The following is a 27,934-nucleotide window of genomic DNA, read 5'->3' as shown; positions in this document are numbered from 1 at the left end:
GTGCCATTTTGGTTTTAGTATATACAGTAATGCTGGACATGTCCTTTGTATGCCAAGTTGAATCAGCACTACTTCAAACACTGGTGCCCACTATGTATCACTTATTGTTCATCCTGTTTTCCTAACTTCTTAATGTCAGGGCTTCTTGCTTTTGACACAACACATAACAAGTACTTCATGGGCCAGGGAAGTATGTCTCTAAAAAATTGTTAATTCATACAAGCTATAAGGAGGTCACCACATTCCCTCATCTGACACTGAAACTAAAAAACTCCCACATTAGCCATCCTGCTATATTCTAATCTCGTTATTTTTTGAGAAGGATAAAATGGTTCACAAAATCAACAGAGCATATAGATTTAACTTAAAAAAATTTTTTTTTAAGTTCTAGCTAAATGCCAATATTATTCTGTTTCTTTCTAGACTCAGATTATATACTGAAAATGGGGTGTGGATTCCACATCTGTACCCACCCCTCTTGTTTTTCATACGTCCCTCTAGAGCTCTCAGAACCTCAACTGGTCCAGATTGTCCCTGAATAACTCACATTTGATGTAATGGTTCTAATAACCTGACTGTACAGTGTAATCCGGAATACATTTCAGAATGTCTGTCTGCTTCCAGTGTTACTTCTCCATTAACAGCGCCAGATAGATACAGTATAGGAAGTTTAAGAAATAAAGGGAAAGAAATCCAGCCTTCCTCTGTGAAGAAGAATAAGGGGCTCAAAAACGCCAGAATACCCCAAGTGAAACTTTCTCAATCCTAATTAAAAGTGTTAATAGTAATTTAAAAAAGATTGGAATATGTAAAAATCCAGTTATTTTTCACTTGAGTCATGATTATGTCGCTTTATTTCATTGTCCACCTGCTTTCTTCTTTTGGTGGCAGTTTGTACTATACTCTCAATCATGAAAAGATTCATTTTCTCTCATCACAATAGGTCCATACCCTAAACTGTATTCACTATTGCAGAGTTTCTATTAAGTGTCTGCCAATACCCATTTCATCTTCTTCATGGAACTCAAATCAGCATTTTCCTTTCTTTGCAGGTGTTTGTGTCCGTATAGCTGTGTTCTAGCTGGGTCTTTTTAGCATCTCTTTTTTTTCCATTGGAAAAGCCTTTTCAAGCTGCAGGATAATTCTAGGCATTTTAGTACAGTTCCAGGACTTCAGACATTGCATTTCTTGGAAATCTTTGAGTGTTTTTAGTTAAAGAGAGTTTTGAGAGCCAAGTCCATGGAAACAGTACATCATATAGAAAGCATATACTACATTTTAATGAGATTTAATGTATATTGAGAGGGTGTTTCATACATATACATATACATTTGGTCTTTTGACTTGCCTTTGAATAGGGGCAAAATATATTTAGTTTTTGTGACTATAGTTCTTGATTTTTTTATGTTTGGTCTCTCTATGGACTTACCTAACAAAATTTAAGTTAGACCTTCTTATAATAAGAATGGAATACAAGTAAAAATATATCAGTATGACCTGGAAGTCCTGACTAGGATAGTCTATTGTTTCTTTGATGGGAGGGGAAAAAAAATGGGAATTTTCTATAGAGGAATTTGAGTCCTTATGGGAATAAAAGATTAGCAAGGCAAAAAACGTTGTAAAATATGTTAGGATATAGGTGATCCTAGACTAGAATTAATTGTTTTACTTTGATTCATTAGGGCTTTGGCCTGAATCCAGCTTGACTTAAAATGTGAATTATTAGGGGTGATACCACTAGCACCTACCTCAACAACTTTAAAGAATTAAATGAGTTAATATGTCACTATAACAGTTAATAAGGTAACTTAACACACTGGCACATACTATGTGCTCAATAAATGTTAGTTATTTTTATTGCTAAAAAATATCATCGTCATACAGCATCTTAGAATTTTCACTTTCAGGTGGTGACCTAACCTACAAAACTGCAGGGAGAATTAAACCAAGTACAAATTAGTCATCTTTAGAATCACACCAGCATCTGAAGCTCTTTCAGTTATTGAGTACCAGCTATCTCAATACCAGGCAAGCCCAAGAGTAATAATCCATAGATATGAAGAAGCAGCATGGTGTTTTTCAGAATACTTGTATGAGTATTTTCTTCTTTTTTTTTTCACATCTTTACTGGAGTATAAATGCTTTACAATGTTGTGTTACTTCCTGCTGTACAACAAAGTTAATCAGCTGTTTGTATACATATATCCCCATATCCCCTCCCTCTTGAGCCTCCCTCCCACCCTCCCTATCCCATCCCTCTAGGTCGTCACAAAGCATCAAGTTGATCTCCTTGTGCTATGCAGTAGCTTCCCACTAGCCATTTTACATTTGGTAGTGTATATATGTCATTGCTACTCTCTCACTTCATCCCAGCTTCCCCTTCCCCCACTGTGCCCTCAGATCTGTTCTCTATGTCTGTGTCTTTATTCCTGCCCTGCCACTAGGTTCGTCAGTACCGCTTTTTAAAATTCCATATGTATGTGTTAGCATATGGTATTTGTTTTTCTTTTTCTGACTTAACTTCACACTGTATGACAGATTCTAGGTCCATCCACCTCAATACAAACAACTCAATTTTGTTCCTTTTTATGGCTGAGTAATATTCCATTGTATATATGTGCCACATCTTTTTTATCCATTCATCTGTCGATGGACACTTAGGTTGCTTCCATGTCCTGGCTATTGTGAATAGTGCTGCAATGAACATTGTGGTACCTGTATCTTTTTTTTTTTTTTAATCTTAAGGAATTTATTGATTGATAACAGGAGTCTAGAAGTAGGGACGTTCCTGTCTGGCTAATTCACCAGATCAACCACATCCACAAAAACCCAGGCCTCTCCCATCAGTCTTTTCTGCATCTTAGGTGGATCAGTTGCTTTTCACATGGCTGCCCAATGGTGGAAGAAATTCCCAGCTCACATGATCAGACTCTAAGAAGCAGAGGAAGAAAGTTTGACTTCCTTGTGTCTCCTCTTAAGAAACCTTTCCCAAGAGGGACTCCACTCTCCCTCCAACAGATGTCCCATTGTATCTCATTGTGAATGTGACACACTAGGTCACATGACACTTCCTAAGTAGTCTCCAACTCGGATAATGGAATTGCCAGCATTGGCTTAGACCGGGGTTTATTCACCTTTTCTGTGCCATGGGCCCCTTTGGCAGTCTGATGAAACCTAGGGACCCCTTCCCAGAATACTCTATTTAATTGCATAGAATGAAATGACCGGATTACAAAAGAAACCAACTATATCAAAAAATATACTTTTTAAGTGGTACAGGAATAAACTTGCTTCTTTATTAGTGCACTAAATAACAAAATCTAGCAGCTGATCTAATAACAACCATAATTTTTAAGTAGTGATGAAGGTAAACAGTGTTCTGAGATACCTGTAATAACTGTTTTGTGATATGAAAATATTTGTGATTTCCATTGGTGACAAAGTCACAAGTTACGGCTAATACTGTGGTTTGTTGCTTACATTCATAATAGAAGGAAATGTTACATTTCAGTTGGAGTTTAATGAAAAGTTTTTTTTTTTTCTTTTTTCCCAACGCAAGATTGTGAATCCCATGCATTCCATGCACGGACCCTTGGTAGGGGTGGTCTGTGGACTACATTAGAAGCCCCTAGCTTAGATTAATTAAGATTCACATATTGAGTCTGGGAGTGGGCATGTCTTCACTGAGACAAGTGGCTTCAAAGGAGTGTGGATATCTAAACTAAATCAGGACTAACTCAAGCAAAAAAAGAAGTAAGAGGGTGGGAGAGTAGGGTAGAGGAGGAGTGGAGTGATCTTGACTCCAGGGTCTGCTCCGTGTAGGGTCAGCAAGGGCTTCCTTCAGAGGGAGAACACTTCTCATCACTGGAGGAACAGACCTTGTCAAGGGGACTCAGACATACTAGGATTCCTGCCAACCTTGGCATCTTACATACCCCCCCCCGTTTTATTTACTTTTGTTTCTTAGTTGGTTTTCTTTAAACATCTGTATGTATTTCAAGGTACAGGTATAAAACTTGCCCTTTACAAATATTCAGCCTACTGGAATATATCCCTTCTATCCCACTCCTTAGAAGTGACCACAGCTCTCAGCTTAATGGATGTCTTTTCAGACTACTTGCTATGCACATGTGAAATCCCACCAGCTTACAAACTTTCTTGTGTTGGCAATGCAGAGTACCAGGCCCCGCCCTCCCCCATGCTGGTGAATGAGAACAGCCTCACTGTGCTAGATGCTAAACTCACAGTGTCCCCTTCGATTCCCCAAAGACACTTGAAGTTCAGGCAGGGGAGGTGGCCCTCACACCGCATACCTCAGAAATGGCAGAGCTGAGATTTGAACCCATGTCTATCAGACCCCAAAGTCCATTCTTTAAATGCCATACGTGTTGGTTTGCAGAGCTGTACCTGATGGTCCAGTCATTTTTTCCCTTTTTTTTTTTTTAAGGAGTGGGGTGGGCATATTCCTGGAACCTGGCTTGGATGGTGCCAACTTGAAATGGACGTTCACATTGAAGTGTTCAGGTGTCTCATCAGTAACACTTGAGTCTCCTAAATCATTCACAGGAGACTCCAGACGTATATTCAGAAGGCAGCATTGGAAGCATGAGAAGAATTTACAGTAAAGCTAAAAAGCAAGGCAAAGATGTCCTCTATGAGTTCCATAATTTAACATTATCTTGGAGGTACTGCCCAATGCAGTTAGACAAGAGAAAAAAAAAAAGCTTATATAGATGGGAAAGAAATGAGAAAGGTAATCTTACTTGGGGAGATCATTAATCAGATGAAAAACTATTATAAGCAAAAATAAAATTCAATAAGGTGGCTGGATACAAAAGTTAAAATACAGAAACCAATAGCACTCACGTTTATGCAAGCTGCATCTCGTTAGAAGACATACAGAAGAAAAGATTACATCACAATAGCAGCAACACAGGTGTTTTGGAATTAATTTTTTAAATGCGAAGTCTATAGGAAGGAAACACCTAAATGCTCTCTTCTCAACATCTTATTATAAAAATTTTAAAACATACATAAAAGTTTAAATAATTATATGGAGAACACCCATATACCCACCACCTAGATTCTCCAGTTAACATTTTTTGTATTACACATATCAGTTCATATATAATCCTTATATTCATTCAAAAATCCGTTATTTTTCTGTTTAATTTTTTTTCTTATTGGTCAGCCATTTTATACATATCAGTGTATACATGTCAATCCCAATTGTCCAATTCATCACACCACCACCCCCACCCCTTGCTGCTTTCCCCCCTTGGTGTCCATACGTTTTTTCTCTCCTTCTGTGTCTCAATTTCTGCTCTGCAGACCAGTTCATCTGTACCATTTTCTAGGTTCCACATATATGCTTTAATATACGATATTTGTTTTTCTCTTTCTCACTTACTTCACTCTGTATGACAGTCTCTAGATGCATCCACGTCTCTACGAATGATCCAATTTCGTTCCTTTTTATGGCTGAGTAATATTCCATTGTATATATGTACCACATCTTCTTTATCCATTCGTCTGTCAATGGGCATTTAGGTTGCTTCCATGACCTGACTGTTGTAAATAGTGCTGCAGTGAACATTCGGGTGTGTGGGTCTTTTTGAATTATGGTTTTCTCAGGGTATATGCCCAGTAGTGGGATTGCTGGGTCATATGGTAATTCTATTTTTAGTGTTTTAAGGAACCTCCATACTGTTCTCCATAGTGGCTGTATCAATTTACATTCCCACCAACAGTGCAAGAGGGGTCCCTTTTCTCCACACCCTCTCCAGCATTTGTTGTTTGTAGATTTTCTGATGATGCCCATTCTAACTGGTGTGAGCTGATACCTCATTGTAGTTTTGATTTGCATTTCTTTAATAATTAGTGACATTGAGCAGCTTTTCATGTGCTTCTTGGTGATCTGCATGTCTTCTTTGGAGAAACGTCTATTTAGGTCTTCTTCCCATTTTTTAATTGGGTTGTTTGTTTTTTTTGATATTGAGCTGCATGAGCTGTTTATATATTCTGGAGATTAATCCTTTGTCTGATGATTCATTTGCAAGTATTTTCTCCCATTTGTAGGGTTGTCTTTTCGTCTTGTTTATGGTTTCCTTTGCTGTGCAAAAGCTTTGAAGATTCATTAGGTCCCATTTGTTTATTTTTATTTCCATTACTCTAGGAGGTGTATCAAAAACAATCTTGCTGTGATTTATGTCAAAGAGTGTTCTTCCTATGTTTTACTCTAAGAGTTTCATAGTGTCCAGTCTTACATTTAGGTCTCTAATCCATTTTGAGTTTATTTTTGTGTATGGTGTTAGGGAGTGTTCTAATTTCATTCTTTTACATGTAGTTGTCCAGTTTTCCCAGCACCACTTATTGAAGGGGCTTTCTTTTCTCCATTGTATATCCTTGCCTCCTTTGTCATAGACTAGTTGACTATGTGTGTGTGGGTTTATCACTGGGCTTTCTATCCTGTTCCATTGATCTATATTTCTGTTTTTATGCCAGTACCATATTGTCTTGATTACTGTAGCTTTGTAGTATAGTCTGAAGTCAGGGAGTCTGATTCCTCCAGCTCCGTTTTTTTCTCTCAAGACTGCTTTGGCTATTCACGGTCTTTTGTGTCTCCATACAAATTTTAAGATTTTTTGTTCTAGTTCCGTAAAAAATGCCATTGGTAATTTGATAGGGATTGCATTGAATCTGTAGATTGCTTTGGGTAGTATAGTCATTTTCACAATATTGATTCTTCCAATCCAAGAACATGGTATATCTCTCCATCTGTTGGTATCATCTTTAATTTTTTTCATCAGTGTCTTATAGTTTTCTGCATACTGGTCTTTTGTCTCCTTAGGTAGGTTTATTCCTAGGTATTTTATTCTTTTTGTTGCAATGGTAAATGCAAGTGTTTCCTTAATTTCACGTTCAGATTTTTCATCATTAGTGTATAGGAATGCAAGAGATTTGTGTGCATTAATTTTTTATCCTGCAAGTTTACCAAATTCATTGATTAGCTCTAGTAGTTTTCTGGTGGCATCTTTAGGATTCTCTATGTATAGTATCATGTCATCTGCAAACAGTGACAGTTTTACTTCTTCTTTTCCAATTTGTATTCCTTTTATTTCTTTTCCTTCTCTGATTGTCCTGGCTTGGACTTCCAAAACTATGTTGAATAATAGTGGTGAGAGTGGACATCCTTGTCTTGTTCCTGATCCTAGAGGAAATGCTTTCAGTTTTTCACCATTGAGAATGATGTTTGCTGTGGGTTTGTCGTATGTGGGCTTTACTATGTTGAAATAGGTTCCCTCTGTGCTCACTTTCTGGAGAGTTTTTATCATAAATGGGTATTGAATTGTGTCAAAAGCTTTTTCTGCATCTATTGAGATGATCATATGTTTGTTTTTTCCCTTTCATTAACATCTTGGATTAGTGTGATACATTTGGTCATATGGTTTTTATTTTTCAAGTTGTTAACATGGTGTATCACATTGATTGATTTGCGTATATTGAAGAATCCTCGCATCCCTGGGATAAATCCCGCTTGATCATGGTGTATGGTTCTTTTAATGTGCTGTTGGATTCTGTTTGCTAGTATTTTGTTGAAGATTTTTGTGTCTATATTCATCAATGATGTTGGTCTATAATTTTCTTTTTTTGTGATATATTTGTCTGGTTTTGGTATCAGGGTGATGATGGTGGTCTCATAGAGTGAGTTTGGGAGTGTTCCTCCCTCTGCAATTTTTTGGAAGAGTTTGAGAAGGATAAGTGTTAACTCTTCTCTAAATGTTTGATAGAATTTACCTGTGAAGCCATCTGGTCCTGGACTTTTGTTTGTTGGAAAATTTTTAATTACAGTTTCAATTTCATTATCTGTGATTAATCTGTTTATATTTTCTAATTCCTCCTGTTTCAATCTTGGAAAGTTGTACTTTTCCAAGAATTTGTCCGTTTCTTCCGGGTCGTCCATGTTATTGGCATATAGCTGCTTGTAGTAGTCTCTTACGATCTTTTATATTTCTGTGGTGTCAGTTGTAATCTCTCCTTTTTCATTTCTAATTTTATTGATTTCATTCCTCCCTTTTTTTCTTGATGATACTGGCTAAAGGTTTATCAATTTTGTTTATCTTCTCAAAGAATCAACTCTTAGTTTTATTGATCTTTGCTCTAGTTTTCTTCGTTTCCGTTTCATTTATCTCTGCTCTTTATGATTTCTTCTTTCTACCAACTTTGCATTTTCTTTGTTCTTCTTTTTCTAGTTGCTTTAGGTGTAAGGTTAAGTTGTTTATTGAAGATTTTTCTTGTTTCTTGAGGTGAGCTTGAATTGCTATGAACTTCCCTCTTGGAACTGCTTTTGCTTTGTCCCATAGGTTTTGGATCATTATTTGCATTGTCACTTGTTTCTAGGTATTTTTTTTATTTCTTCTTTGATTTCTTCAGTGATCTTTTGGTTATTTAGCAGCACACTGTTTAGCCTCCATGTGTTTGTGTTTTTTATTGTTTTTTTCCTGCAGTTGATTTCTAATCTCATAGTGTTGTGGTCAGAAAAGATGATTGATATGATTTCAGTTTTCTTAAATTTTCCAAGGCTTGATTTGTGACCCAAGATGTGATCTATTCTGGAAACGTTCTGTGTGCACTTGAGAAAAAAGTGTATCTTTCGCTTTCAGGTAGAATGTCCTAAAAATATCAATTAAGTCTTTCTGGTGTGTGTCATTTAAAGCTTCTGTTTCCTTATTTATTTTCTGTCTGGGTGATCTGTGTATTGGTGTAAGTAGGGTGTTAAAGTCCCCCACTTTTATTGTGTTACTGTCGATTTCTCCTTTTGTGGCTGTTAGTATTTGCCTTATGTATTGAGGTGCTCCTATGTTGGGTGCATAAATATTTATAATTGTTATGTGTTCTTCTTGGATTGATCCCTTGATCATTATGTAGTGTCCTTTCTTATCTCTTGTAACAGTCTTTATTTTAAAGTCTATTTTATCTGATATGAGTATTGCTACTCCATCTTTCTGGTGATCTCCGTTTGCATGGAATATCTTTTTCCATCACCTCATTTTCAGTCTGTATGTGTCCCTAGGTCTGAAGTGGGTTTCTTGTAGACACCATATATAAGGGTCTTGTTTTTGTATCCTTTCAGCCAGTCTGTGTCTTTTGGTTGGAGCTTTTAATCCATTTACACTGAAGGTGATTATCGATATGTATGTTCCTACTACCATTTTCTTAATTCATTTGGGTTTGTTTTTGTGGGTCTTTGTCATCTCTTGTGTTTCCTGCTTAGAGAAGTTCCTTTAGCGTTTGTTGTAAACCTGGTCGGTGGTTTCGAATTCTCACAGCTTTTGTTTTGTCAGTAAAGCTTTTGATTTCTATGTCAAATATGAATGAGACCCTTGCTGGGTAGAGTAATTTTGGTTGTAGGTTTTTCCCTTTCATCACTTTAAATATGTCCTGCCACTCCTTTCTGGCTTGCAGAGTTTCTGCTGAAAGATCAGCTGTTAACCTTATTGGGATTCCCTTGTATGTTATTTGTTGCTTTTCCCTTGCTGCTTTTAATATTTTTTCTTTGTATTTAATTTTTGATAGTTTGATTAATATATGTCTCTGTGTGTGTCTCTTTGGGTTTATCCTGTATGGGATTCTCTGCCCTTCCTGGATTTGATTGACTATTTCCTTTCCCATGTTACGGAAGTTTTTGACTATAATTTCTTCAAATATTTGTTCAGACGTTTCCTTTTTCTCTTCTCCTTCTGGGACCTCTATAATTCTAATCTTGGTGCGTGTAATGTTGTCCCAGAGGTCTCTGAGACTGTCCTCAATTCTTTTCATTCCTTTTGTTTATTCTGGTCCCCGGCAGTTATTTCCCCCATTTTATCTTCCGGTACACGTATTCGTTTTTCTGCCATTTATTCCTTCTAGAGTTTTGGGGGGTTTTTTTTTTGCTTTTTTTTTGGCGGTACATGGGCCTCTCACTGTTGTGGCCTCTCCCGTTGTGGAGCACAGGCTCTGGACACGCAGGCTCAGCGGCCATGGCTCACGAGCCCAGCCGCTCCGTGGCACGTGGGATCTTCCCACACCAGGGCACGAACCCGTGTCCCCTGCATCGGCAGGCGGACTCTGAACCACCGCGCCACCACGGAAGCCCCTTCTAGAGTATTTTTAATTTCAGTTATTGTGTTGTTCATCATCGTTTGTTTGCTCTTTAGTTCTTCTAGATCCTTGTTAAACATTTCTTGTATTTTCTCCATTGTATTTCCGAGATTTGGGATCATCTTTACTGTCATTATTCTGAATTCTTTTTCAGGGGTTGCCTATTTCGTCTTCATTTATTTGGTCTTGTAGGTTTTTACCTTGCTCCTTTGTTTGTAATGTATTTTTTTGTCGTTTCAATTTTTTGTTTTTTTTTTTTTTGATGACTAAGGCTGTATTCCTGTCTTACGGGTTGTTTTTCCTGAGGGGTCCAGCACTGGTGTTTGCAGGCCGTTGGGTAGAGTGGGTCTCAGTGCCTAGATGAGGATCTCTAGGAGGCTTCACCCCGATTAATATTCCCTGGGGTCTGAGGTTCCCTGTTAGTCCAGCAGTTTGGACTCGGTGCTCCCACCACAGGAGCTCAGGCCCGACCTCCGGCCCAGTTGCTGGGGGTTCCTCCTGTCCCCTCAGGGGACTGGTGCCTGGTAGGTGCCCTCTTTGTACCAAGAAGCGAATTCCACATCCTTCTAGTCCGCCATCTTGACTCCCTCTCTTCTCTTCAAAGTATTTTCATATCTCTCTTTGGTCATATAAAGTATAAGCCCAGTTTGTTTCTTACCTGACTCATGAGATTACGTGTGTCTTCCTAGGTCACCAAACGTGATGAAGACTCTTCTTTGATGCAGCTGAAAGAAGAATTTAGAACGTATGAAGCTCTGCGGCGAGAACATGACTCCCAGATAGTGCAGATTGCTATGGAAGCAGGCTTACGAATTGCACCAGACCAGTGGTCCTCTTTGCTTTATGGGGACCAGTCTCACAAATCTCATATGCAGTCCATTATTGACAAGGTAGACCCTTTTTTGTTCCTTACTTCTGGACTAATCATGGAGTTTTGGTAATTCATTTATTTAACAAGTGTATATTTAAGTGAATCCTGTATGTCAGGCTCTTATAAATTATATTCTCTGTAGCTGAGTGTCATGTCATAACTAGTCACATCATAGTAGCAGTTTGTTCATGTAAAGGTTTTTTAAATTGAGGTATAATTAACATTGTTCATACAAGGTTTGATTTAATTAGTTTTAATGCTTTATCCAGTGCTGTCTCACATTCCTGTGACAGTCTCCTATCTCTATTTTTTCATTGCCTTTCTTCCTTCTTTTATTGTTTTCTGAGTTTTGATCACTGTATTAGTTGAATTCATTTTCTAAACGCCTTTATTGTCCTCCTGGAACAGCCATTTAATGACCTGGAAGATGCATACATTGAGGTTTCTTGTGGTTCTTAGCCAGAAAAATTTCACATTATAAGTTACCAACCATTCTATATTTGATCAAATTTTCAGTAAACTTATTTCTACTTTATTTGTTGTCTGTTATGATGAAAAGATCACTTGAGTACACATGAATTTTAGGTCAGGCCCCACTATTTCTGACTCTAAGAGTTATATTTAATTCTTTTAAAACTATAGAATAATACTTAAACTGGTTTTGTTGCAGTTCAACATGAAATATGTGAAAGTGCTGTATAAAAATCTTAAAAGTGCCATGTAAATATATTATGTTCAATAATTTTTTAAAATTTTTACTATTTACCTTAATTTTTACTATTTTATCTTAAGTCCTTATAACCATAGAGATGATAATACATTAGAATCCACCTTACATTTAATTTAAAGAAATAATGACGGGACTTCCCTGGTGGCACAGTGATTGCGAGTCCACCTGCCAATGCAGGGGACACAGGTTTGGGCCCTGGTCTGGGAAGATCCTACATGCTGCGGAGCAGCTGGGCCCGTTGCCACAACTGCTGGGGCCTGTGCACCTAGAGCCCGTGCTCCACAATGGGGGAGGCCACCACAGTGAGAAGCCCGCACACCATGGTGAAGAGTATCCCCCACTCGCTGCAACTGGAGAGGGCCCACACGCAGCTGCGAAGACCCAGCGCAGCCAAAAATAAATACATTAAATAAATAAATTTTAAAAAAATGAAATAATGTTAGTATGTAAGAGTAGCCTAAATAAAATAATATTTAACACTTACTGAGAGCTTAGTGTGTGTCTGGTGGTTTTATTTTATTTTTTGATTTTAGTGCATTAATACTTTGCTCAGAATATTTTAGTTTAGTTTATGTTAGTTTAGTTTAGTTTCGTTCAGTTCAGTTTTTGGCCTCACCACGTGGCTTGCAGAATCTTAGTTCCCTGACTAGGAATTGAATCCTGGCCACAGCAATGAAAGTGCCAAGTCCTATCCACTGGACTGCCAGGGAGAGCTTCCTATCTGGTGGTTTTAAATAATTCATTTAATCTTCTCAACAGCCCTGTATTATTCCTTTTATACAGAGACAGAGGGAGATTAAATACATTTCTCCAGGATCACGTAGGTAATAACTGACAAAGCTGGATTTGAACTTGAACATTCTGACTCTAGAATCCCTGCTCTTAACTACTAAACCTCTTTCCAGACTATTCTCCCCCCACCCCACGCCACCCTTTTTTTTTTTTTTTTTTTTTGCTATTCCTAAAGGTAGAATTCTTGAAATAAGTAGAAGGTTGATGTCAAAGGAGAATTAGGAAATGTTTTATAACTGCATGGTGTGTAATTGTCAGTATAATGTGTATTATTTGTTCTGTCCTATAGATACCTTTATCAAAAGTTCACGTGCAGCTCCTAGGCCTGAAATTATGCAGTGGACTGATTATAACCTTAATCATGATCTTTTAAAGGAGTGGCTTTCTACCTCTGAAGAGAAACTTGACTTGCTTTTATGAAAATTCTACAAGGAGGTTAAATTAACCTTCTTGTCTGAACTGGACTATATAACTAGATGTATATCCTGCAATAATTTTCTCACACCATGAGCAGTAATTTGAATTTAATATCCTAAACCTTCTTACAACAATCTGGTAAATGAAGTTAGTAGTGTGACATCTTATTATTATATAGAGCAATAGAACTTCGTGTGATAATGAAAATGTTCGGTATACATGCATTGTCCAGTATGGTGATCACGAGCCACACTTGGCTATTAAACACTTGATGTGTAACTTGTGTAACTGATGAACTGAAATTTTTATTTTACATACTTAAAATTTTTAATAGCCATATGTTGCTAATGGCTACTGTATTGGACAGTGCAAATGGAGAATTTATTAAAAGTGATAAGAAAAACAATAACCCTAGTAAGTTAATAGGCAAAGAAATATGAAATAACAGTTCACAAACAGGAAGTATATCTAATTGATGGACTAGAATTCGATGCCAATAATAAATACATTTAAAGCAGTGACATGCCAAATATTGCCTGTTAAACTATAAAGAAACATATACTCTCATTCATTGCTGATGGTTTGTAAAATGCATTACAGGTCTTTTGAGAAACAGTTTGTCAGTGAAGCCTCAAAATATTTGTGTACTTTACCAAACCTGCTATTTCCAGGAATTTATTTTAAGGGAATAATCCAAACTTTCAAAACGGTTATGAATGCAAAGGTGTTAATTGCTAAATTACTTACAAAGGATAAAATAAAGGGATGGTTAAAGAAGTTAAGATACATCTGCTCAGAACACTGTTACATGGCCATTAAAATTGTGGTCATATCAGGACAGATACTCTCTTCAGCTATTAAGTAGCACTTGATTTCTTTCAAAAAAAATGTTAGTGAAATATTTTTGTTAAGTCTCAGTGGTAGATACATGGGTATTATTATTTTAGACAGTTACTTTGAAGTATTTCATAATAAAAATGGTTAGGTATTTTAAAAATACCTTTGTTGGGCTTCCCTGGTGGTGCAGTGGTTGAGAGTCCGCCTGCCGATGCAGGGGACACGGGTTCATGCCCTGGTCCGGGAAGATCCCACATGCCTTGGAGCGGCTGGGCCCATGAGCCATGGCCGCTGACTGAGCCTGCGCGTCCGGAGCCTGTGCTCCGCAACGGGAGAGGCCACAACAGTGAGAGGCCCGCGTACCGCAAAACAAACAAACAAAAACCTTTGTTATAATATTAATGGTAGGCAAATCCATAAGTTTATAAATAGCTGATTATAAGTATATGAAAAACATGCAAAGATGAAAAATTGAATAAAGACATGCCAGCATTTTAATGATTAGTTGTGTTATTCCATATTTTTTAAAATGTATGCTTTTTAAAAATTTACCTTTTAGAATGACCTTTGGGGGAGAAAAAGTTCCACATGTATATATACATATATATATATACATATTTTAAGTGAAAGTGAGTTTATTTAGAGAGATACACATTCCATAGGCAGAATGCTGTCAGTCTCAGAAGTGAGAGCAGCCCTCATCTATATTAATAAACTACATAGAGAGCTAAATGTTTCCAAGTAAGAACCCTTAGTTAGTATCACATAACCAGTTTTTTTACTTTACAGGTCATATGTACTGACCAGCTTAGGGGAGTTAGTGCAAGTATGTGTGTCATTAAGCCTTAAGAAAATACACAACCTGATAGCTTCCAAGAATCCCAAACCAATATAGGATTTTTTGAACTGGAATGAACTTCTCAAATTATTTAGTCCATACAACAGATGGAGTTCAGATAGAGTCTGTAAAGGTTATATCTGATGTCATAATCTTTGGTCCGTAACAGAACTTGAATTCAAACACAGTTTGAGTACAGTTTCATTGTTCGTGCTGTTGTATAGCATTATCTCTAGACAGTATTTCCAAACTTCAGTTATTTGGAAAGACCCCAAGAGCCAAACTAACACAATACTGTAAGAACTGGAGATGTAAAGAGTATTTCCAAATTGCGGATGTGAGAAAGATCTCACATTTGAGGAATGTGATGACAGAGGGAAGAGAGAGTATACAATATATCAACCTGTGGATGCAGAGAAGTGCAGGGTTTGTTCAAGTAACAAGTGATCCAGTCTGGCCAGAGCATGGGATGTGTGTGAGGATAAAAATTAAATATAATTAATTGCAAAAATGGTTGTGATATTGTAAATAATCTTTATTTTAAAAGGATTTATCTGGTCTTTGAGGGAAGTTAATATTTATCTTCTTTTAAGTTGCAGACCCCAGCCTCTTTTGCACAAAGTGTTCAGGAACTAACAATTGCTCTCCAGAGGACTGGAGATCCAGCAAACTTGAATCGACTAAGACCCCATTTGGAGCTATTAGCAAACATTGACCCTAGTCCAGGTAAGCCCAGGGAAAATTAACGGACTATCCTATATGTGCCTTAGTGCTATTCAGTGAGTCTTTTAATTATCTTTTGTTACATTTCTCTAGAATTTCCTGGTGTAGTAATTCCAAATCTTTTCTATAGTATTTAAGTTTCTGGCCCCAATCTTTTCTGTCTCTTTATTACTTCAACTAATATTTATTTAATACTTTTTACTGTGCTGCTCACTTTACCAGCAAAATAGGATCCCTCTGGGATCCTTTATGTTTCCTCCCTCTCTCATCACAAATTGTGCTCTATTTTTATCATTTTCATCTCTTTTGACAAAACTCAAGTTTTCTCATTTTTTCTGTATCATATGTCCTTAGTTGCATTTTTTTGGTCCCAACTTTACTTTCTCTACGATAATCTTGTTCCATCACATATCCTCCCTTGTGTGTCTACTTTGTCCAGCCATTTCCTGTTCCTTCTCCTTGACCTGAAAGTCACCCAACCTTCATTTTTCACTTAATATTACATCTAGGGTGTGTTAGCTTATATCCGATTGCTGTCCCTGTGTTTATTCCTTCTACTGAACTAAAATTCTTTTTTTTTTTTGCGGTACGCGGGCCTCTCACTGTTGTGGCCTCTCCCGTTGTGGAGCACAGGCTCCGGACGCGCAGGCTCAACGGCCGTGGTTCACGGGCCCAGCCGCTCTGCTGCATGTGGGACCTTCCCGGACCAGGGCACAAACCCGTGTCCCCTGCATCAGCAGGCGGACTGCCAACCACTGCACCACCAGGGAAGCCCTGAACTAAAATTCTTAACATTCACTAGTAATTTCCTAGTTTCTAATTCCAAAGATTTCTTCTCGGTCCTTAAATAACTTGATTTGTCTTTAGCATTTGATAATGTTGTTGACCACTTCCTTGATATAGAAACTCTCCTGATAACCTTATCTTTCTGTAGTCTTATGATTCTCTTCTGGCCTGTCTGAATGCTGGTTCTGTTGTATTTTGACCACTCTTTCCTCTTCTGCCTCCTAAGGAGTAGGCTGGTTGTGTTCTTGGAATTTTGTTTTTTCTGCACTCTTCTGTTGATGATGATGGTCATTCATTCTCAGCACCAGGTATTATTCCTTTATAGATAATAGACTCCCAAATATCTCTATCACTGTTATCTCTTCATCACTCCAGACCTACTTTCCCAAATGCTTTCTGAGATTCTGTATCCTCTCCTCTCCTCAGTGTGTTTCAAAACAAACTCATCTTCCCTTGATACCTGCTCTTCCTTCTGTCTTCCCTTTCTCTGTAAATGACCTCATTCTCTGAGGTATGTAAGCTTAAAACTTGAGCCTTTTGTCTTACTTTATATCTTTTCCTTTCACTTGCTCTACATACCATTTCAGACAACAGGATTTTTTTTTTTTTTTTTAGCTGCATTGGATCTTCATTGCTGCACACGGGCTTTCTCTAGTTGTGGCGAGTGGGAGCTACTCTTCGTTGCAGTGCGTGGGCTTCTCATTGCAGTGGCTTCTCATGTTGCGGAGCACGGGCTCTAGGCACATGGGCTTCAGTAGCTGTGGCACGTGTGCTCAGTAGTTGTGGCACACAGGCCCTAGAGTGCAGACTCAGTAGTTGTGGTGCATGGGCTTAGTTGCTCCGCAGCATGTGGAATCTTCCCGGACCAGGGCTCGAACCCTTGTCCCCTGCATTGGCAGATGGATTCTTAACCACTGTGCCACCAGAGAAGCCCTAGACAACAGGATTTATCTGTTCTTTCACAATATCCCTCTATCCCATGCCTATTAATACTGCCTCAGTTGAGGGCCTCATTCCTTTTCCTGACTAAACTTAGCCTTTCATTTTTCTCTACTCTTTTAATTCTTCCTTCTAGTCTACTTACTGCTGCAAAATGAATCACATCTCAGATCTTATTTTACACTCATAAACTTTTAAGTGACACCCCTTTGCTTATAGAATAAGGTTTGGAACTCTTGACCATGACATTCAGAGTAGTAAATTTATTTCCAAAATCGCTTAATCAAACCAGGTAAAATCTTTTTTTATGTTTTTATTTTATTACTTTTTAAAAATTATTTATTTTTTTGGCTGTGCCACATGGCATATGGGATCTTAGTTCACCAACCAGGGGTCAAACCCAGGCCCAGGGCAGTGGAAGGGCAGAGTCTTAACCACTGGACTGCCAGGGAATTGCCCTAAGATCTATTTTTAGATCACAGTGATTTTTTTTTTCCCCACTTCTGTGCTTTGATCATTCTGAGCAATCAAAAGAGCACTTCACAAGCTCACTACCTCATCAGCACCGATCTGTCTACCTAATTCTGTGCCAATATATTCTACTCTCCTTGTGTAATAGTGGATAAACCATGTAACAGTGGATAAACTTCTAGCTAAGGCCACCCTCTCTCCTCATGTACCAATACCATCTTGTCAAATATATCCTTCCAGTATCATCTGTTTCTTATGTCATCAGTTTTCTTTCTCTACTACAGTAGCTCTATCAACATACATTTTACTGTTCCTGTCATCAAAACCCACTTTTTTTAAAATTAATTTATTTATGTATTATTTTTGGCTGTGTTGGATCTTCGTTGCTGTGCATAGGCTTTCTCTAGTTGCAGCAAGCGGGGCTTCTCTTGTTGCGCAGCACGGGGTCTAGGCATGCAGGCTTCAGTAGTTGTGGCACACGTGCTCAGTAGTTGTGGCGCACAGGCTTAGTTGCTGCGAGGCATGTGGGATCTTCCCGGACCAGGGCTCGCACCCATGTGCCCTGCATTGGCAGGCGGATTCTTAACCACCAGGGAAGCCCCAAACCCACTTTTGACACCATTTGTCATCTACCTACGATTCCAGTTCTCTCCTTTTTATAGCACTCTCTTGAATGCAGTCCAATCAGGCGTTTATCTCTACCACTCAATCAAAATTGCTTTTGTCAAAGTCACAAGTGATTTCCATGCAGCTAATTCCAAATGTCAATTCTTGGTTCTTTTTGTGTTTGACCTGTTAGCAACATTTAACGTTGTTTACTCTCTACTCCTTGTACCACTCTTTTAACTTCCAGGCCACCACACCCTCCTAGTTTTCTTCTTACTGTATTGAACCCTCCTGCTTAGCCTCTTTTGCTGATTTCTTCTCATCTCCATAGCCTCTAAACTTTTTTTTGTTTTTTTCCCATAGCGTCTCACCTTTTTTTCCCCATAGCCTCTAACCCTTGAAGTGCTTCCAGAATTTAATCCTTGTGTCTCTTTTCTATTTATACTCATTCCCCAGGTAATCTCACGTAGTGTCTTCAAAGTTTCATGGCTTTAAATAAAATATGACTCACACATTTACTATATTTTGTCAATTCTGAAGCTCACATTTTTTTTTCAGATTTTAGCATTTCCGAAACTGGGCTGCATTTGTATAATCAATGACAGGTGATAATTAGCAATCTTTTCCATTTTGGTAGCACATAAAATAATGGTATGTGTTATAGTTCATGGTGTTTTAGAATCTGTATAACATAGTGTATACAGCCTAGACCTTCTTCCTGAATTCTTTTTTATATCCACCTGCCTGCTCAATATCCAGTAGTTCTACTTGAATATCTAATAAGAATTTCAAAAATAGTCTGTCCAAAAGTGAGTTCCATCCCCTGTCCCCCGCCCACCCACCCACCATTCCTGTTAGTGGCAGCTCCATCCTTCCATTTCCTCAGTCCAGACACCTTGGAGATACCATCAACTCGTCTTTCTCTCATAAGGTACATTGGATCTATCAGTATATCGTGTAGGCCTTACCTTTAAAATCCATTAGGAATCCATCTACTTACCATCTTCACTGCTACCCCCCTCATCCCTCTTCATAGATTATAGAATAGCCTTCTGTTTTCTCTCTGGTTCTAACATAGGAGCCAGAGTGATCCTATTACCCCTCTGCTCAAAAACTCCCCAGTGCTTTCCATCACTCAGTAAAAGCCAGTCTTTTCTATGACCTACCAGGCCTCACATGATCTGGTCTTCCTTTACCTGTCTCCAACTTCTTTTACTCTTTTCCCACCTCATTCATTCCAGATTTCACCTCCATGAACATGTCAGGCATACTCCCATATTAGGTCCTTTGCACTTATTCTTTCGTTTTCCTAGAATGTTTTTCTCCTCTATATCCTAATATATCTACAAGGCACACTCAAACCCTACTTTCAGGTCTTTAATCAAATGTAACCTTCTCAAGGAGGCCTTTTCAGGCTACCCTGTCTGAAATTTTACACATACCTGTCCCACTCCCTTTCCTTGCTCTATTTATTCAACTCAGTATCTAAATACTTTGTATTTTGGTTGTTTATCTTATTGATTATCTGGCTTTTCTCCTTGAATAGAATAGAGATTTTTGTTTTGATTGCTACTGCTTCCCTCCCAACTAGAATAATACCTGGAACTTAGTAGGTGTTCATTAAAATACTTTGTTGTATGACTGATCTCTTTACTTTCTCTGCATCTTTATCCTTTTTTACTGTTGAAATTCCACCTGTCTTTCAAAGCCTAGTTCAAATGCCATCATCCAGAAGTTTTTTAGAGTGTTCCAACAGGAAATCATTTCTACATATGTGTTCTCGCTTCATTTTATATTTCTTTTAGAGAACATTTCATATTTAGCCTTACAGTTAATTTTTCCTTTATAAAGTCACAGTACTTAACTAAACGAAGAGTGTGTATAGCACAGCTGCTTTATATAATAGCTCTTCTACTAAATTTTTTAAGCTTTCTGTTTAGCAATACTTGCTTTACAAATAATTTCAAAATAGACATTACAAATTGGCTGACTGTAGGCAGTCCACAGTCAAGTTTGTTTGATCCACAAAGTGTTGGTCTGCACTATACTCTAAATTTTTTAGGTGCAAACATTCAAAAACTAGAAATTTTTACATAAAAATCTCAAATTTCAGTTTTCCCTAGGAAACAGTGGTGTATCTGCCAGTGTCAGCCTTGCATCTTCACATAACAACAGTCAGCTAAAGTTGAGTAGTAACGATAATCTTAGATGTGAGACATACTCTTTAACACAATCCCTGTCACTCTTTATTGCTATTTCCAACACTAAGGGTCTGATTACGGTTGCCATTTATTATCTGTCATATAAAATTCCTTTATGTTACCTTCACTGTCCCTGAAGTTATTTTAGATTGTAACCCCTGCTTTAAAAGGATATATTTATTCCTTTAAGATGATGTTTAGGTGAATAAGCTATTTCATGAATAGCTGTATGAAGCTTAACTTGATTTCACTGAAGTGCTGACACTCCTTTACTAATTTAATACTGGGCAGAACATTGAATAACATAGTCTGAAATTTTTTTAAATTTGTTGTGTAGATGCTCCTCCTCCTACTTGGGAACAGCTAGAAAATGGGCTGGTTGCTGTGCGTACAGTGGTACACGGGTTGGTTGATTATATCCAGAATCACAGCAAAAAAGGAACAGATCAACAGCAGGTAAAGGAGATGTTTGAAACTTAGAAGTAAGCCACTGTGTCTATCCTTACAGATAAAAACAAAGCCAACAGGATGACATGAATATTTTTAGACTCTGTAAAAACTAGAAATTAAACTAAAATAAAAAGCTATTTTTAACTCCCTGTTCCATTAGACATCATGAAGAATGTAACAAAAATTATAAGATTTATAGTTTAGAATGGTTAGCAGCCAGTTTATTGGATTAGCCTAGTAATTTTATCTGACAACATTGAAATTAAATAATCCTTGTTGGTCTAATGTGCTGGAGTCAGTTTTCACATTGGATATAGCAGCATTTGATTCTTGCTAAAGGTTATTCCATTTGTATAAAATCATTCTCTTTGGTTACTCTTGCATTTCAGTGTGACAATAGATATCACTTTTTAGTGCTAATGCTGTATCTCTCCAGTACTGTTCACATATTTTGTAAATGCTTTTTCTGCATTAGCATTCAGATATTTTTCATTCATAATGTCGGTTATGACAGTGGGCCAAATTTTCCTCAAGTATTTTTAGATGAAATATATGGCGGTAAAATATAATAGCCTGTGTTATGGCTAGAGTTTTAAATTTTACTCCCAATTATTTCATTTTGCCCTCAGAATTTATGTTAGGTTCAGTACATCTTTTATTTTGTAGTAGTAAGCTTGAGAAATTAAAACTTTGTTATTAATTTATCTGGCTCAGTAAATATTAACAATAGATTATTCAGTATTCCTTTTTTCTTTAAAAGTAAGAAATATTAAAAGTAGAATAATATGGATATGCTTTTCCTAATCTAAGCACAGATCAGAGCTTTATTTTATGATTAAATTTAGAAAATTAAAAACTTACTTTTAACTCCTTGTTCCATTAGACATCATGAAGAATGCTCATCATCAAAAATATTAACTTTTAAGTTCTGCCTCTTGTAGATTTGTAGTGTGTTATAAGGAAACATAAGGAAACATAATTGTAAGTGTAGCTATATTGAACATTGTCCACAACAAATATTAGGAGACAGTTTAAATATTTGAAAGTCCTAATCTCCAGTGGTGTGCTTGTCCACTGTAAAACGTTGGAAAGAAGATCTTAGAGCTCTCATGAGATTGAATCAAGAATTTATGTGATGTTACATGTTTGATATTTAATATCAGCATATCAGAAAAATCAGGACTACTTTTTTTTTTTAAGTAATTTATTTTGCACACTTTCCAGGACTTTTGTCTGGGCAGTCTAGATAAGTGTATGAGTTAGTCTGAATTATTCATCTAGATTATTAAGATCCTAAAATGGCAATACAAGATTTACATTTTTTTTTAATGGCTAATGTTTTAATTTTGGTCGTAGCCTCCACAGCATAGCAAATATAAAACATACATGTGTCGAGACATGAAGCAGAGAGGAGGATGCCCTCGTGGGGCCAGCTGTACATTTGCACACTCACAGGAGGAACTGGAAAAGTAAGTGTGAAAGTCATCAGACTCAACCTTCCAGTAATTTGTTAGAGAATAAGATAGAATTATTAGGTAGAATAATTTGCTGCCATTGAGAAATATGAAAAGGTGTAGTTGCATTCCCTTTGATGAATAGGAAATGTTTAGAAAGTAATACAGAATTTTAGAAAAGAAAACCAAAGCAGTTTCTTCACCTTTCATTACATTGTGCCTACAAGTAGGAAGCTACTTGTGGTTAAATGAATCTAAAAGTGAGTCATTTTCGCTATCCCCCCCACCCCCCCAATTAAAAGTCTGAGAATTTTCATCAGCTTTAACTGATTGATTTTAACTAATTGAATAATGCATTTCCAATGGAAAAATTTGCCCTTTGCTCTATTCAAGAAATTATTTATTGCCTGGCTCATTTTCACAGATTATTTCAAGGACCAGATAATTTCAGTGATGTTAAATTGCCAACACATAGTAGAAAGAAAGGAAAAGCTTCTTAATTGTTTTATAAAACCAGTATAACGCTGACAGTAGATTTGACAAAGCACAATTAAAGAAAACTACAAATTCATCTCACACATTAATATTTTTAAAATCCCAAATATTAAAACTTAAAATTCAGTAATACATTAAAATAGACACCATTAGTAAGTACAAAGGTAGCATAATATAATTACTCTGGGTTAGAGAAGAATGGGTATGATAACCACGTGATCATATCCGAAGATGCCAAAAGACATTTGAATAGTATCCAATGTCCGTGATAGATCAAGATCCCTTAGTAGAACAAAAACATCATAGATGTTTTCCCAACATGATAATTATATTTCAAATCAAAAGCCAGCATGATAGCATGATGCTTAATTGGTATTAGTTTATTAGATTCAGTCTTGTTACAGACAAGAGTAAGGGAAAATTTTCTACTAGTAAAAAATGTTATTTAACATTCTGGAAGTTGTAGCTAATGTATGTAACCAAGAGAACAAAATAGCCAAAATCATTAAATGGGAAAACTCAAGAGAAATACTAGAAACAAAAGAAACAAGAATTTAGTAAGGTAGCAAATCAAAAAATTAGTTTACAAAAATGAAGTACTCTCATATAAACTAGAAAGGGAAACATAACCAGTTAAAAAGTAAGGTGACATTAAAATCCCCTTTGCATTAACAACAAAAACAAAAAAGATAAACACCAAATAATAAGCTAATAAGAAATATCCAGGATCTCTTGAATTGAATTAGTAAACTACATAGGAACATAAGCGAAGAGTTGAATAAATGAAGAAGCATACTGTGTTCTTGGATAAGACTTGGCATTATAAAGGTTTTATTTCCTCTTAAACAGCAAGTTCAGTGAAATCCCAGTTAGAATCTTAACGTGATGATTTTGGGAACCTAACAAAATCATTCATTTGGGAGAAAAAATATGCCAATAGCCAGGAAAATTTTTGGAAAAAAGGGTCTTCAACAGGGACTAGACTAATAACTATTAACCTGTTTTATGAGCTAAAGTAAGTATAAAGACTGTGGTATTAGCATAGGAATAGATAGCCCAATGAAATACAATAGAAAATCTAGAAAGAGTTCCAGATACATATAGGAACTCAGCATATGTGCAAAAGGTGGCATTTCACATCAATAACAAAAAAACATGATGATGAAACAACTATCCATTTGAAAAATAAGGCTGGATTATTACCTTTACACCAAAACAAGTTATAAATTTATCAGAGATTTAAATATTTAAAAAAGAAACTGTAGAGTACTTAGAAATATTTGTGGTTGTTATATAATTTTACAGTAGGAAGGATTTTTAAAGAATGACACCTAGCATCTATAAAGGAGATCAATAAATTTGATGACGTGAAAATGAAAAACTAAGATAATGGCCCAAACACCACAAACTCAAAAAAAAAAAAGTGGGGAAATGACATAGAAAAGGCTGATATCCATAACATAAAATGAGCTCCTACAAATCTGTAAGAAAGAGAAGAACCAGTAGATATATGGATCATGTAAATAAGCAGTTCACAGAAAAAACACTAATGGCCAGCAAACATGTGAAACTGTGTTCAATATCATGAATTGTTAAAGAAATATAAAGTAAAATAAAACTTGATATTTTTGAACTGTCAAATTGTCAGAGGCTGAGGCTAGCCAGTGTTTAATGAAATATTGAAAAAAGCCTTTTTTTGTTAATTGGTAGTAGTTATAATAGCTTTGGAGCATTATAAGAGTTTCTAACGTGCATACATTAGACTTAATAATTCTGCTTTTGGTTATTCACACAAGTGCAAAGTACATGTACATAATTTTCTGTTATTGCATTGTTTTAATAGCAAAAAATTAGGGACAACCTAAAATGTACTGACATAAATATTTAAGATTATGAAGTAGAGGAAAATATTTACTATGCAGCCGTATATGACCCTATTTCTGTAATTTATAATCTTACAAATGTAAGAATATTAAGCCAGTGTATGGAGTGGAAAAATCTGTATTATATACCAAGCTGTTAACAGTGGTTATACCTGATGGGTAGTCCGCCCGCCGCCCCCTACCCTAAAGTGTGTGTGTGTGTGTATACACAAGTTTTCAAGTTGATAGCTAGAGCCAATGTTTCAAGAGAATTTCTAGAAAATGATGTGCTTGGAATCCTTTCCTTTTGTATCCGCTTCTTAAATACATTTTAGTTCTTGATTTTTAAAAGCTTTTCCTTTTACAGTTTTGGTTTTTGGTGTGTGCCTTTGCTTTTTATATAGGTTTCGTAAAATGAACAAACGTCTGGTTCCCAGAAGACCCCTGAGTGCCTCTTTGGGTCAACTTAATGAGGTGGGCCTGCCTTCAACAGCTATCCTTCCGGATGAAGGTGCAGTGGATCTGCCTAGCAGAAAAACCCCTGCTCTGCCAAATGGAATTGTATCAGCAGGGAATACAGTAACACAGCTGATTCCACGAGGGACAGACCCCAGCTACGATTCTAGTCTGAAACCAGGAAAGATAGATCACCTGAGCAGTAGTGCCCCTGGATCCCCTCCCGACCTGTACGTTGTTTTTCCTAACATTTATTTAAAGTTTCTTTATAGACATAAAGTAGAAGGAAGAAAGAATAATCGGTGCTTTGTTTGGGGGGCTTATTTTGTTGTTTTTTATTTCTATTTCCTGTGCCAGTGATTTTTGAGAAACAATTAACATAGGTGACATAAGATCAAAGTTTGCAAATGTAGAAGAAATGGCTATTGGAAAAAAACAGTTTCCCAAATTGTGGCAGTTTTTTTTACATTTAACAATTTGTGTACATTAGAAGTATTTTCAAGACCTTAAACTTGACTTGCAGAATCTTGTTCCCGTAGGCTAGAATCTGTCCCTAAGAGTATTTCTGCCTTGCCTGTTAATCCACATCCTGTACCTCCAAGAGGGCCAACAGACCTGCCCCCTATGCCTGTCACCAAATCACTTCAGATGGTACCACGAGGTTCTCAGTTATATCCAGCACAACAGGCAGATGTTTATTACCAGGATCCTCGAGGAGCTGCTCCACCATTTGAACCAGCACCTTATCAGCAGGGTAATGATCTTTCATTTATGTCACTCACTTTTCTTAGAAGTTATGAGAATGATTTCAAGAGTGATCATATTTTCAGTAATCTCAAAATAAATAAATGCTTTTTTTAATACTTGGAAAAAACTGAGGTTACATGACCAACTAAATAGTATGAAATAAATGAAGTAGCAAAGCTATGAAGAGTAATTCGCCCTGACTACTAAAAGCAGTTGTATATTAAATATGTTTACATATTTATAGAAGTAAATCATCCAAGTAGACAATGGAAATTTGCTGAGGCTGTATATATTTTCCTGACCAAAATTTTCTTCAAGTACGAAAAAAGAATTTAATATTACAGTGGATAGAAATTAAACACAGTACATTTTTTTGCTTTCAGTTGTCACCTAATATTTTTTCTAGGCCTTGTAATATATATGAAAAAATGCAAATACATACTTTTAGAGAGTTTATAGTATAGAATCAGTATAAGTAAAGAATAGAAAACTATATGTGTGAGAGTATATATATCTATATATGTGTTTAAAATGAAGTGTTCAGTTGTGGTAGTTAATATTAGTGTGGTAGGAATTAACTGCAGGACTCAAGGAAGATCATTGAGAACTTGAGGGATCAAAAGACTTTGTGGAAGGATGCCCTAAATAGAGGTATTGGGAATAGAAAGGAAAATTTACAAATGGATTGTAAAGATGAGGGTCTAGAGTCAAGGAGGAGTAAGGAGACTTGTTGTTAATCCAGGTGTGACTACTGAGGTCTGGATTAGTGTGATGGGAAAAAAGAAAGTATTTGAGAAAATAAACAAATGTGGAAAATTAGCCAGTTTTAATGATAATAACCAGGTATGGAGAATGAAGGAGAGGACTTGATTGAGGTTTCACATAATGTAATTCATGTGAAAAAATAAGCAACGATTTTTAAACTAAAGTGTTGACTCTCTTTGTCAGAAACAGTATAGTGCTATTGTTTTTTTTTGTTTTTTGGGGTTTTTGCGGTACGTGGGCCTCTCACTGTTGTGGCCTCTCCCGTTGCGGAGCACAGGCTCCGGACGCGCAGGTCCAGCGGCCATGGCTCACGGGCCCAGCCGCTCCACGGCATGTGGGATCTTCCCAGACCGGGGCACGATCCCGTGTCCCCTGCATCGGCAGGCAGACTCTCAACCACTGCGCCACCAGGGAAGCCCCTCTATCGTTTTTTAAACTGGGATAGATTCAAGGTGTTCTCCATTTCCTTTTCCCAAGGCTATATTAATTTTGAATCAGCAATGTCTTTCACTGCTTTCATTTCAAAAAAAGTAGTTTTAAGTTGTCATGGTGTCATTAATACATATAAGAATAGGATAAAAGTTGATCTGTCTTCCTTTTGACCATTCATTGCAGGAAAAACCCAACTGCTTTTGTTGAGTTAACCTTAAATATGCTGAATCAGTAAGGGTTCAATTGCAGATAGCAGAAATCATTCTGGCTATATTAGCAGAAAGAGGTTTAATACAGAGAGTCCTACAAAATCAGTAGAAACATTGGAAAAGCAGACTTAAGCTAGGCCTCCAGGAATGAGTCCCAGAGCTGGTTGCTGAAAGAACCTGTTACAATGAAGCTGTAGAAATAGGAAACTTCTGCCCTAATCGCCAACTTGAGGAGCTCATCAGTTGAGGCAAACGTCTTCAAATTGGGAAGCTACTGCCACGACTGTTGTTTCAAGAACTCTAGGGGACTTCCCTGGCGGACCAGTGGTTAAGACTCTGCACTTCCACTGCAGAGGGCACGGGTTCAATCCCTGGTGGGGAAGGAAATAAGATCCCACATACCACACGGCACAGCCAAAAAACAAAGAACTCTAGAGCTATGCAGTTAGCTACTAGATCTGTACCAGCAGAATGGATCTCTTTCCAGTTAACTCAATTTCACATTCAAAATTTATGCAAATGAGTGATTTGTAGAACCTAAGCTTCAGGGAAATATAGTTTTTTTGCTTTTCAGTGTTTGCAGTATGTTAAGGCACACCAGAAAGATGGTCAAACAATTGAGAGAGCCAATTTACTGTTGTAGACTATAAGTAGATTGGTGTTTTCAGTAACTTTTAAGGATAATTTTTGCTTGTTATTTTTCGCAAAGCTAG

The 27,934-nt window shown here is 37.0% G+C and overlaps 1 protein-coding gene across 2 annotated transcripts in view; it reads left to right on the top strand.

Moving 5' to 3' along the window:
• The window catches only part of RC3H1 (ring finger and CCCH-type domains 1), a 96,205-nt gene that overhangs the window by 46,117 nt on the left and 22,154 nt on the right, over positions 1 to 27,934 (top strand). For both annotated transcript variants that reach the window (XM_082651990.1, XM_082651989.1), the window contains exons 6-11: positions 10,830 to 11,030; positions 15,219 to 15,351; positions 20,689 to 20,807; positions 22,158 to 22,270; positions 25,017 to 25,298; positions 25,608 to 25,822. In XM_082651990.1, the coding sequence (XP_082508116.1) occupies positions 10,830 to 11,030; positions 15,219 to 15,351; positions 20,689 to 20,807; positions 22,158 to 22,270; positions 25,017 to 25,298; positions 25,608 to 25,822 (1,063 nt within the window). The remainder of the gene's footprint in view (positions 1 to 10,829; positions 11,031 to 15,218; positions 15,352 to 20,688; positions 20,808 to 22,157; positions 22,271 to 25,016; positions 25,299 to 25,607; positions 25,823 to 27,934) is intronic.

This window comes from Grampus griseus, assembly GCF_964374135.1.
Source record: "Grampus griseus genome assembly, chromosome: 1".
Classification (NCBI taxonomy): Eukaryota; Metazoa; Chordata; class Mammalia; order Artiodactyla; family Delphinidae; genus Grampus; species Grampus griseus.
The sequence above is the reverse complement of the archived record's forward strand: the minus strand, read 5'-3'. Positions and strand labels throughout refer to the sequence as shown.